We start from the raw sequence: 13,053 nt of genomic DNA on the forward strand, positions 1-13,053 counted from the left end.
ATGCTGCTTTAGGGAGCATGGACTTGTGCAGCATGGGCACCAGGGATTTCCCTAACATAGATGCAGTAGCCTCTTACTTAACGAGTTAACAATGGGTACCTTGTGCTTTGCTTTCCTTACAGTGGGCAATGTGGCCTTCAACACACCATCTCATGCTCTTGCAGAGCGCCTGTTGCAGATAAGAAAGCAGGAAACATGTTTAATGAGCTAATGAACGCATCCGCAGCTGCTGACACAAAGCTAACAGCGTGAAGGATTTCATTATCTGACAACCTGGACATGGATAACAGAAAGGCAGTACAGGAGTATGAGTGTTTAATGCAAAATGAGATGCTGCATATAATGCATGATCAGTCAGACATATTGAAGTGGCTGGTTGAGCTTCAGGAAGCTCAATAGCAAGAGAGACTCCCTCTGAAGCCCCTAAAAAACTCTGAGCTAACGCACTTTTTCCTAGTCCCCACCCCCAAGCAGTCAAGGAGGAGGTTGAGCAGGGTGCAGTACGTGCCGGTTGAGGGGAGCAGAAAGAGGTGACAGCCCCTTTAAGGAGTGGGAATGTGTGATTATTTTGTGTGTGCACAGCCAAAATGGGCTCCGTATCCTCTCAAGCTCCACACAATGCATGAATGTTCAGTTATCTCCCTTTTCCCCCTGTGCGAAGGATCACCAATAAAAAAAGGTACTGCTTTACAATTTGTTACTGTTTATTGATAAGAAGAATAAAGGGAGGGGAAAGATGGGAGGGAATTGGAATGGTGGGTTTGTTGGAAGAAGGGGAACTGGATTGTTGGGGGATGGGTATAGGATGCAAAGTGAAAGCACAGCACATATAAATGACGCATATTACCGTTGTGTCTTGCTGCAAAAGCGGTTTTTCAATGCTTCCCTGAAGGCGCAGCACTCCGCGATTGGCTCTCAGCGTTGTAGTGGCATTGGCTGCTCAAAATTTGCAGCCAGTCTATCCAACTCCACAACCCAACTCCCTTTGTCACACAGACATTATGGAGCACACAGCAGGAAGAAATAACTGTTGGGATGGTTTTTTCTACCGAGTTCTAACCTAGTGAGCAGATTGCACCAGCGCACCTTTAAATATCAAAATGCACATTCCACCACCATTCTGCAGTTGCTGAGCCTATTATTAAAATGATCCTTCTTGCTGTTCAGGTGCCTGGTGTATGGCTTCATTAGCCAGGGGAACACGAGGTAGGCAGGATCCCCCAGGATCACTGTTGGCATTTCAACATCGCCAATATTTATTTTTTGGTCAGGGAAGAAAGCTCCTGCCTGCATCTTATTGAACAGACCTGAGTTCCTAAAGATGAGTGCGTCATGCACCTTTCCTGACCACCCCAAAATGATGTTGTTGAAGCGTCCCAATTGCCATCTGTGGCCCTCCCCCACAGTCTGGGAACCCCATTGCAGAAGACCCTTCCACTTTATCCTTCCTGTTTCCCAAAATCACTATGCTTCTTAACAGAAGTCTATTAATGACCCAGCACACTTGTATCATAGCTGCTCCCACGGTGGATTTGCTGACTCCAAATTTATTCCCAACTGACCGGTAGCACTCTGTGGACGCTAGCAATGCCAGACTGATGGCCACTCTCTTCACTGTCAGAGCAGGTCTCAAGCGAGTATTCATGCATTTCAGGCTGGGGTGAGCTCTCTGCAAAGTTCCAGGAAAGTGGCCTTTTGCATTTGAAAGTTCTGCAGCCACTACTCATCATCCCACACCTTCATAACGATGCAATCCCACCAGTCACTGCTTTTTTCCGGGACCAGAAGCAGCACTCCATCGACTGCAGATGGTGTGACAGCCTGCAGCAAACGGGAATTGTTTTGTTCTGTGGCTTGTAGCAAGGCGGCTTCTGTAACATTGCAATTTTCAGCACTACAGCTCCTGTCTCACCCCTGAAAATACTGCAGAATAAGTTGTGAGGTGTTTGTGATGCTCACAATAATAGTGCAGAGCTGAGCAGGCTCCATTCCTCTCAGGCAATGGCGTGTGCACAGCAGAGTGAAGGGTTTGGAAAAATGGCACAAAAAGGCGATCATCAGTTTGTCTGGACTGACAACAGGGAGGAGGAGGGAGGGAGTCCGCTGCATCATGGGAGGACGACAACCTTCCCAAAAGCCCCTGCAGATAATTGCACTGTGGGATAGCTACCCATGGTGCACTGCTTTGATTGTAAATGTAAGTGCAGACGGTGGGGACACAATCCCCCAATGCAATGAGCGTGATGGGATAATGCTCCTCCAAATTCTGCAGCTCGCCGGGTGAAGGTAGATTTAAATTAAATCAACTTCACTCCGCAGTGTAGACATACCCTTATGAACAACCTCCATTCCAGAGGTGTTCGTAACTCTGAGGTTCTACTGTATTAGGCCTTGTCTACACCCAAAAAATAAAAGTCGACATAATATATGTTGACTTACAGCCACCGCAGCATGCTTGGGATAGTGGAGTGTGTCCTCAGCAGGACCACTTCCACTGACCTAAGAGGGGCCATATGGGGAGCTGAGAGACGGGGCTCAGCTCCTGGTGTGCTGGCCCCTTCCCCCCCCCCCCCCCCGTTCTCTGCCAGGAGTCGGCCTTGGGCTTCTCCCATCTCCATTTCCCACTGGGACCCAGAGGAAGCCACAAGGGGTTTCCCCCTCCCAGTTCCCAGGGGGAAGCAGCCCAGTGCTTCTCATCCCTGGGTAGTGGGGTCCAGCTGCCCTAACTTTGCATGGGGCCCATGCATGCTTCCGGCCAGGAGCCAGCAGCCTTGTCAGTTTCATGGCTCTGCCATGAAATTAACAAGGCTGCCCAGTGGGGAGTGGGCAGAGAAGCTGACCACAGCCTCCCAGCTCGCAGACCAACCCTTAGTGTTTTCTCGTGCATATTGCCCCTTGTTTTTCCTGGTTTGTTGCTTTCTTTAAGGAAAAGTGGAAGAGAGGTATAAACTTCATTTTTAGTGCATATATCAATTAGTTAATCTACTGATTCATCCTATATCTATGTTCAGCAATATTTAGTGTGTAAAAGAATATATAAAAAATAAGAAGCCTAACATTGAACTGCCCTTTTAAACACTCTACAGTTAAACCAGATAAGTGATTAAAGCATTTCAATTCTGCCCTAAAGATCTAAGAGTGGCTCATGTTACCTTCAGCTATTACAAAAACTGTCTTCACAATTGCCTTGTTGTGAATGGATTATGCTATCATGGAGACATCTGTGACACTCCTTATCATTGTTTTCTGAGAGGTGTTTCACTAGTGTTGGTATTCTTTCTTTTCTTTATCTGTGTAGAAGATTCCCCTGTAGGGGGCAGTGCCGGTGGCTCTCCCTCTGCATCAATCTCAGAGGGAGGCCACACCTCCTGACGCCTATGCCCTTTGGGGAGTCCGAATTAAAGGGGCTGCCTCTGGCCCTCAGTAGGGCGAGCCTTGGTTTAGGCTGCTCTTTGGGGGAATAGCCTCGTGCTCCACGGGGCGTCAGCTGTCTATGGCCCAGCCCTTAGCCCGGGATGGGATGGCAGTGGGAGACAGCTCTCAGCAGGGCGAGGGAGCAGTCTCTTGCTTGGCCTCTCAGGAGGGCAGGCAAGCAAACACTGTCTCAAGCCCTGGACAGGGTGAGTCAGCAGTCTATTGTCTAGCCCCTCTGGAGGACAAGCTGGCTAGCACAGGCTTGAGCTCTTGGCAGGGAGAGCATTTATCTATGGCCTGGCCCTTCGGTAGGGCAGGCAGACAAACAACGCAGGCTCGAGCCCTTAGCAGAGCGAGCAGCAGTCTATAGCGGGTGAGGAAGTTGTACAAGGCCCTGGCCCGTAGGCAGGGCAGAGGGACAGCAGTCTCTAGCCCATAGCAGGGGGAGTAAGTAGTCTAAACTTGACCTTTGGCAGGGCGTGGCAGGCAGTAAGGGACCGGCTCTGGTGTTCAACGGGGCATTCACCCCAGGTCGGGGTAGGGAAGGGGGGAGGGGGATGCAGGCCCACCCATCTCCACTGCATCCCAGCCCAGGGCCCTGTCAGTGAAGGGCTGTCCTGTCACTGGGTCAGCAGGGCTCCGGCCAATATGCGCTGACTCACAGCGAGTGTCAGCTCAGCCGGACCATAGTCGGCTTACCTGGGCGTCTTCCTCCCACCCTCTCCCTAGACCTGGGGCTAGTCGTCTCCCTCTGGGTCGCTAGGGTAGATGGCGTTCAGGAGTCACATGGCAGGTCCAGAAACTGTGCGGGGTCCTCTGCGGAGGCCAGTTCCTTTAAGTCCTCAGGCCCCCAGGCAGTAGGCAGGTCTGGCAAGCCTTCCTTCGGGTCATAGGATCTAGGGGTCTCCCTCCACTCATACGGTTCAGGCAGCTCCTCCAGATCCACAGGGCCCCACATCATGGGTAGATCCAGCAGCTTCTCCTTTGGGTTAAAGTTGGGCGCAGCCCTAGGCGCGAGCACTTTCTCCCTCAGCCACTGGCCCCTGAGTGAGCGGGCAGGCCTGGGTTTTAAAGGCCTAGCCCCACCTACCTGCTTCCAGTCAGGTGTTGCCTTCCTGGGCAACAAACTTTATTTATTTAGTAACTAGGAAAAAAGAAATGGGAGAGTAATCACAAGGTTAAAGCAAGCAAATTTATATACACAAATGAGTTAGTCTGTGGTTTTAAAAGGTGACGGAGTTGTAATATGTCCTCCCCAGACCCACACTCCCACCCACATGCATGGACTAACTTGCTCCCCTTGCCAAATACCTCCCAGGGATCCTCCCCACATGATGGATAGCGTTCCCCCTCCCCATATATCTCCCTGCACGCCATTGTACTCCCCAGACCTCCACTCCCACACATGGACTCGCTTGCCTTCCTTGGCAAATGCCTCCCAGGGACCCTCCTCCCACACCTGCAGCCCTCCCCCTGCAACCCTCAAGTCCCACACTTCCAGCCCCTCCTACGGGGCCACAGCTCATCAAGCTGCTGCCACCCCCGATCCCCGATCACCCTCCAACCCCCCCACTGCATACCATCCCTGGATGTTGTACTACTGTGCCTTTTAAACCATGACCATTGCTTTTTTGTTTTTTGCTTAAACATTTCCTAATAAAACATTTAAATCTGTCAGTGCTGAATGTCTTTTAGGACTAACCCAGGTTGATCCTGGGGATCTTGGCTTCTGTTTCATATCTCTGGCCCTGTCAGAGTCCAAACAGCAAAAGAAAAGAGATGAAAAAAAATGGTCAGCTAGTTTTATTTCCTTCTTCCAGATTCAAGCTAATGGGAGGAACCCTTTCGGCAGGTAGCCTCCTTATGGGCATTAAGCAGCAATTAACAAAGTCATTGTGTTGTGCCTTCCCACAATGGCCCATTTAGTTGTGGTAGCTTTCTTGATGAGCAGGAGAACGCCTCCTCCTGATAGGTTCACATGGTTTACAGATACAGAGCAAAAGCTTAAATATGACCTTCTAGCAGGCGATAAAGATATTATAAGTGAGATTAAGGTGTGCAGCAATTTACAGGCATTTCGTGAAGCCTAAACACTCAGCACCTCACATGCCTTCAATATCCCCCTTTGCCATAGACCATTTTGGTGCTTGGCTGATGCCTAAAGCCTTGGTTTGGAAAGAACCGGCCTGTCCTCTCTTCGCCTTCATTGCTGCCCCTCCTGTTTCTGCCCAGAGGCGAGTCCAGGGCAGCCCCCTCATCTTGCACTGCTGCTCAGAGCGCCACCATCCACGCGGCGTGTGCGAGTCACATGCGAGCCCGCCAGGCAGCGTGGGCTGCACCCCACCCACTGCCTGGAGCAGGAGCTGATTTGAACCTTCACTCCGGTCCTGAACTTGCGTTGCTTTCCAACGAAGGCTGTCTGCGATGGAGTAGCGGGGGCGGGGAGCTGTTTTACTTCTGCAGGGATCGGAGCTGGCTGGCGGGGGGTGATTGCTTTACTCTTTCTGCTGCTGTTCGCCTCTCTCTTTAATTCAGCCTCCGGGAAAGAGCGAAGGTTTTACTTCTGCTGGACTGGACAGGACAGGACAAAAAGGACAGACAGACAGACAGCATGAAGGTCGAGTTTGCTCCAGTCAACATTCCCCTGGCCAGGCGAATTCAGACAGCGGCAGTGTTTCAGTGGGTCTTCTCCTTCCTCTTACTAGGTAACTGCCTGCCTTCTGCTTTAATTATTTTCCCTCGAAAATGTATCTTCGTTTTTTTTAAACAGCAACTGGCAAGATTCCTCCAGCCTCAGTCGCCACGTGGAGACCAAGCCGGGCTTGCTGAATGAAACAGTAAATGTTGGTGAAGTCGGAAAGTTCTTTCTTCCTATAGTATTTACTCTCAGTCAAGTGGATAGGGCATTTGAGGAAGAAGGATTAAAGATCACTTCTAGTTTTGTTGTCTCTGTGTAGTCTGAAAAGCTGTTGTTTTTTCTTCTACATTATTTGTATTTTTGTTCTGTATGGATTTTAAAAAAAAACACACAACAGCTTCAAATAATGTATTTCACAATGACAGTATTTTTTCCTTAAAACAAATTCCCCACTCCCAGCTAGATTTCTGATGACTAATACCCCACACACCAAAATAATTCAGAATGTCAGAGGTAAAACTTGTATATGGCTTTGATTATTATTTAACTGTTTTGTAGACAGGGCCCAAGCATAATTTTTTGGAGCCCAGTACAAACTTATAACACGGCCCCCTCCCGTAATGGGGTTTGCAGCCTGGACCAGGCCCCCAGGGCCTCTGGGCCCTGGTAAAGTGTCCCCTCCCCCATGTGGGGGCCCTGTTTGTAGGACAGTTTTCTCTGGGGAATCTCAATGCAAATCTAACTTAAATCATGTGATAAGGGACTATTCTGTCATTAACCTCCTGCTTCAGGGGATGGGACTCTAGATTTTTCATGCACTTGTTTATTTTTATCTAAAATTAACTTAGCATCACAAACTAGGTTATCTTACTAGGTAAATTAGTTCCACTGACTGACATACCTATTTGGTGATTTTTTTCCCCTAATGTCCCAGTTAGGAGTCTTGCCATTAAATCTTTAATCTTAGGAGTAAATCTTACTTGATCCTCTGGACCAGATTCTCAGCTAGTGTAAATTGGCATAGCTTTGCTGAGAAGGCTCTGTATTCTATGTATTATTGGTGGTGGTGAAGTGATTGCAGTGTTCCCATAGCTTGAGTTTTACAAACAAATCACAAATATGCCTTCCTTACAAATCCAACAAATATATTATTTTATTTTTATAACTCCCAAAATTGTGTCTGGATCAGTATAGCCATTTAGGTATGTTCTGATTACCTACAAACAAAAGGATTAGGGGGAAGAAATGTGAGTTTAACTTTTTTGGGAGGAGAAGAGGAGTTATTATTTGGTGTTTGGTTTTTTTTTTAACCCTTATATATTTGCCTTTAGCCCTTTACAGTTTTAATGTACTCTTCAGATAACAAATAATGGTACAGATCTGAACAGTTTACACCTATAGTCGCATAATTGCCCATTGTCCATGCATCTTTTATAATGTTGGGTCAAATCCCAGAACCTTCATACAACCCAAGTATAAATGTCATGTGCAGTGGAAGTCTGCAAGGGAAGAATTAACAAGCCTTTCCCCACTCAAGGCCATGGAGTGACAATGCTGTCACCCCCCAAGACAGATACAGTAGATCACATTCTTTGGCATGCTGGAAACGTAGATTGCATAAATATAACCAGCTTTGTTGCTGCAATCCTAAAAGCAAGCAAACAGCTGTGTGTTGCAACTGCTGCAACCCATGTATCAATTTTAAGGGAAGGCCACTTAGAAGTTTATTTCCGTAGTCTAAACTGGATATAACAAATGCACATATGCCTGTGAAAAAGTCCATGCTAGCAAGAATCAGTCTGATATTCTGGATAAATTGGAGGTGGCAATAATAGGAATTCTCCGCTGGGTGCCATGCTGAGAGAGCATCCATGCTGAGGGAGCTATCAAGGTGACCTCCACATTTGGTGTCCATAATCTCTGAGTAATGGAGGCACAGGTTGTCAACGAGCTCCTCAAAATGCTTCACCTTACCCAGGAGCATCACCTTGGTCTTGTCTGAGTTGAATCTTAATCAGATGTCTCTAATCCATCTAAAAATGTTGGCTGGATAGTATGAGAGTTGAGAGACAATTCATAATGAGCTGGTAAAAATGAGGCATAGGGTTGTGTACTGTCAACATTCTTTCGTGACCTGGATGTCCAGTAGAGAACCCTTTTTTCTACGAAACTGATATAGATGTCCCAAGAGCTAATCATTCAAAAGCTCCTGATATACAGATCTCAGAAATGACTTTTTTCTTTTCTTTTCTTTTCGGAAATCATTCAAAGGTTGAACAAGTACAACCAAAGTAATGTGTGAATTTCTCACTGGGGAGATAGGTTTTTTACTGCAAATGTCTTTAGCAAAGCCAGAGATGGTGGCTATTAGTGCTTAACAAATGAAGAGTTCTGTTGCTTCAGCCCTAGTTCATACTGTGGAAGTACTTGGATATGTAATAACTGTGAACCAGTAATGAGATATTATTTTATTTTATTACTAACTTCATGTATTGCAGTTGCATGTAGGAACTCCAGTAGAGAATTAGGTATTGTACAAACAAATAATAAAAACACAGGCCTACTCAAGAAAGCTCACAAGCTAGTGTCTGTTAAGATACCACTGGTGAATAAAGCAGATTTATGGGGTGGGTGAGATAACATTAAAACAGTTCTTAAATTAATGCTGGGAAAATGACAAGTTAAAACAGTGAAAATACGCAATACACTTCAATATAGGCACTGAAATGTGGAAATCTGACTTGACATGCTGAGTAGTCACAAGTAGGAGACAATTGATTATAGCCCATCATAGAATGAACCCTCAACTAATAAGACTATGTCAAAGGCTCTGGTTTTAGTTTTATTAGCTTTTACTTACCCATGTATGGGTTTTAAAAGTACCTAAAATAAATGTTAAAAACATGTTAAAGATAATTCAAAACTGGTCTTTTTCTTTTCTTTCTAAAGTTCTTCTGTGATATAAATGCAGCATACATTTCTGAGAATACAGTGCTGATGCAATTTCTGACATTTAAGAATGTAGAACTACTGTTCTTGGTTGCTATCACATGTTTTATATTTCAACCTCTTGTATGTGTGACACAATCTGGGAAAGTCTGCTATTCCCATCATCCCATGTAGGACCCAGACACAGAGTACCTGCAATTTCCAGATGTCATGAGTACGCAGACTTCTCCTTGCTAGTGCCCTTGGGATGCAAATCACTCCAAAAGTGAATGGAGAGAAGACAGGATCATGGCCCTGCCTGTTTCTTCCTCCAGCACAGGCCGGGGAAGGGAACTGCACCCCTCTTAAAGAAAGCAACAGGTGCCATAATCTAGTCTATTCCCCATTTTGGGATTGTTTCCTACAGTATGATTGCTAGAGCACTGTCCATTTATATGATACATTGCTATTGCATTGGGTTTTAAACATCTCATTTGACGGGTGCATCTTGTGTAATGAACTAATTACAAAAAGCATGCACCTAGCTACTGATTAATTGCAATGCAAATTACTAGTGTATGAATGAAATTGACTGCTGTAAGGGCAATTGCCAGGCTGCAAAATGTAGATTACATAGGTTATACCAATTGCACAGAAATTATTAAAACAGAAATCACTGGAAATTCTTCTGTCTCTTTGCTCCTCTATATGCTTAGAAAAAATGGCTCATTTCCCTTTATTGGTAGATTTAACTGGGTAACATTTTATTAGTCACAGGGTAGGTTTAATCATCCAGATCTCCTACAGTGACAAGACCTCTCCTATGTAAAGCAGTTTGTCCATGACCAACACTAGCTAATCCCATATGGTTTAACCATTTAATTAAGCCAATAAAACCTCTTCATAATTCTGGATCCAAGTTCCTTTGCCTCCCTTTTCCTGTATTTTAAGATGCCACAGTCTATCTAGAAAAATACAATAAAATAAGAATGGCGGTACTGGGTCAGACCAATGGTCCATCTAGCCCAATGTCCTATCTTCTGATAGTGGCTGGTGCCAGATGCTTTAGCGGGAATGCACAAAACGGCAATTTATCAAGTAATCTCTCCCCTGTTATCCAGATTCAGCTTTGGGCAGTCTGAGGTGTTTAGGGGCAGTAAGATGTTTTAGGGATACCCAGAGCATGGAGTTGCATTCATGACCAACTTGGCTAATAGCCATTGATGGATCTATCCTTCATGAATGTATCTAATTCTATTGTAAGCATTTATTATATCAGTTATTCTCCTATTAATCATCTATAAAGGTCTGGGACATGGCATCAATGAAGACTAACCTAAAAATATAGGGAGTGGTGCCTAGAAATACATAGATCAAATAAGAGGAATTTCCTTCCATAAGCTCCTCTGAATTTACTAAAACTACACTGTATGTTTCACTTCAATATGCATCATCATGAAAGCATAGATTGCTGTAGATTAAAACAAAGTTTGGTAAAGTTTCTAATAGCTTATTTTTATTTTCAATTTTTTATTCTGTTAAGTAAGTTGTCTTTTTAAAAAGATAATACAAATTTGAAATCTAGTAATTTGAAAATATTTAAAATTACTTTTGGACTCTATCGTGATCCATGAGTTCCTCCTGGTTTTATAATCACATTTTCTATTTTAAAAGATGGTTTTACCGTGTGTACCTTCATGAAAGACCTAAAACAAATAACATGGAAAACTGACTGTACTGAAACAATGAAACTAACTGCACACAAAGTGCTGTAAAATCCACAAAGTTAAACTGAAAAAAAATAGGCAGTCTTTTTTTCTCTTGGCTACCTCTGTTGTAGTATTCATCAATGCTACTTTTAACAACAGAAGGTCAAAAAACTTCAGACAAAAATGTGATTTTAAAAACAAAATTGATAGCATTCCTTCGATAACTCATTACACGCAGTTTTGCAATGTATTACCAATGTGAAGTTTTGGGTATTAAATAAAGAAATAAGTTGAAACAAACATTATTGATAAGAAACCTAACTTTATTCCTATAAACCGTATACTAAAACAGCACCCATGTCTCAAAAAGCAGCAAGTCCTTTTGAAAAGTGGAATCTGCAGATTTTTGAGAACCACATCATCATTGATGGGCAAGTAAGCGTTGGAGTCAGATTTTTTTTTTTTTTTGTGACTTTTCTCTTTAATCTTACAGAAAAACTAAATGGATTTTTAATGCTTCTGAAAAGTTCTGGCCTGACTGAAGCCCTCTGTTTTTGAGCTTGGATGCTTTGCCAAAAACTTTGTTGAAATGTGATTAGCTATGGCTAGTAGTAGATCCCACATCCTCTTGGTGGGAAACCCACTAGATGACAAAATACATAACTCCTTCTCCCACACAATATGTTCCTTATGGGTCTACTATAGTACACAATGCTTGTCTCATGCACCTGAGGCTCACAGGTTCAGTACGGCATGCTGAAGTGAGTGGTGTAATACTGCAGATCTATTAATGATAGCAAGCCAATTTGTATCTGCCTGCAAGGACAGAGAAGACAGGGAAATCTAAATCTTTCTGCTGTGAAATGAAGAGAATTTAATCACAGTAAATAACATCTATCAGGTTTGGTTTTATAAGCTGTTCTGAAGATGCAATAGTTGTTTATTTCCCTTCATTTTTTATCCTTATTTTGGAAGAATCAAATTACAGAAGAGCATTGAAAGAACTAAAGATAAAAGACAAGCTGGTGAGTTAGGTCGGCAGTAACATTCTTATTCCTTTGCTTGCCAACTTTTGTGTACCAGGTGCCCACAGAGACAACAGAAACTGCTGTGTACAAAGATAAATACAAAACTGTGCAACTTATTTGGGGTCCTCACTCCACTTAACAGGGAGGAGCTTATAAAGCAAAGAAAACAGTGCAAAGGGCCCTTAAGTCTGCAGGTGAGGGTCAGTGAGTGAGTGGAGTCTCTATGTCATGCTCCCACTTAGCCTCCACACTCACATCCTGTAGGGGTGAGGAGCCAGGAAGTGGCTGCTCTGCATGGCATATTTCCTATCAAACAGTGACCTACCATGGGTCTTCGGCACCTGGGGGACACGCCTGCATTTGCGGGGGCCCCCCCCCCCAGGCTTCACGCACTCCCCGGCTCCCACCAGACGATGCTGCCCCTCAGGTGCCCTGTGAAAGAGAGAGTCTGTGTGGGGGGAACATGCCACTTACCTCCTCCTCCTTCAGAAACTTTCTGCGGCTCATTGCAGAGTCGGGCACCGCCGCGCACCCTCCCCCCGCACTTACCTGCTGCGTGGCGCCCGCCTCTCCCGCTCCAACCCCATAATCCGGCACCAGCTTGGGAGGGGCATCCTTGCTCCCCAGCCTGGGGGGGAGGTGCCAGCCCTTCATGACACGCAGGGGGTGGGTCATGAAGGGCCGACCCGGTGCCCCCCTGTGGGCCTGTGCCCAGGAGCCAGGCCCCACCCGCCCCCCTTGGTACGCCACTGCTATCAAATCTGGTGGATTTCCAAGTTGTGATTCATGTGGGGACTGATGCAGCTGGTTGCAGCACCTCTGTGTTTACACAGCAGCCAGCACAGTGGTTTTCAATCTTTTTTTTTAATTTGCGGACCCCGAAAAAATTTCGAATGGAGGTGCCCCTTTGGAAATTCATCCTGTGGTCTATGAACCCCTACCATATAAGTCTTAGACTGAAAACTGACAGAACTTAATTGAGCTATAAATGTTGCATGTGCTCGGCCCAGCTTTTGATGCAGCATGAGAAAGGGTGCTAAACTGGGGGCTTCTATGGTGATGATAATACTTCTGGGTTTTGACCTGCTGGTGGGGGTATTCACATACTTTTGATTGATCAGAAAAATGGAATGCCTTTTCTGGGATCCGAAACTTTATTTTCATAGTCACCTGTCACGGACCCCTTAGACATTGTCTGCAGATCCCCAGCAGTCCATGCACCACAGGTTGAAAACGCAATGGCATCCTGATTTTGACTGTTAATATAAATATTTAATGATACAAAAGCAGGTAATGTAATAAAAGCTATGACTTTATGATAGATTAGTAGATTATC

At 45.0% G+C, this 13,053-nt stretch overlaps 1 protein-coding gene across 1 annotated transcript in view; it reads left to right on the top strand.

Annotated features, from left to right (window-relative positions):
* The first annotated feature begins 5,723 nt into the window (after nucleotides 1-5,723).
* The window catches only part of MOGAT1 (monoacylglycerol O-acyltransferase 1), a 31,934-nt gene continuing 24,604 nt past the window's right edge, over nucleotides 5,724-13,053 (top strand). The window contains exon 1 of the mRNA XM_067538655.1: nucleotides 5,724-6,119. Within this exon, the coding sequence (XP_067394756.1) occupies nucleotides 6,026-6,119 (94 nt within the window). The 5' untranslated portion in view covers nucleotides 5,724-6,025. The remainder of the gene's footprint in view (nucleotides 6,120-13,053) is intronic.

The sequence above is a fragment of the Emydura macquarii genome, unplaced genomic scaffold (genome assembly GCF_026122565.2).
Source record: "Emydura macquarii macquarii isolate MOO-44397 ecotype Brisbane River unplaced genomic scaffold, CSIRO-AGI_Emac_v2 contig_499, whole genome shotgun sequence".
Taxonomy (NCBI): domain Eukaryota; kingdom Metazoa; phylum Chordata; order Testudines; family Chelidae; genus Emydura; species Emydura macquarii.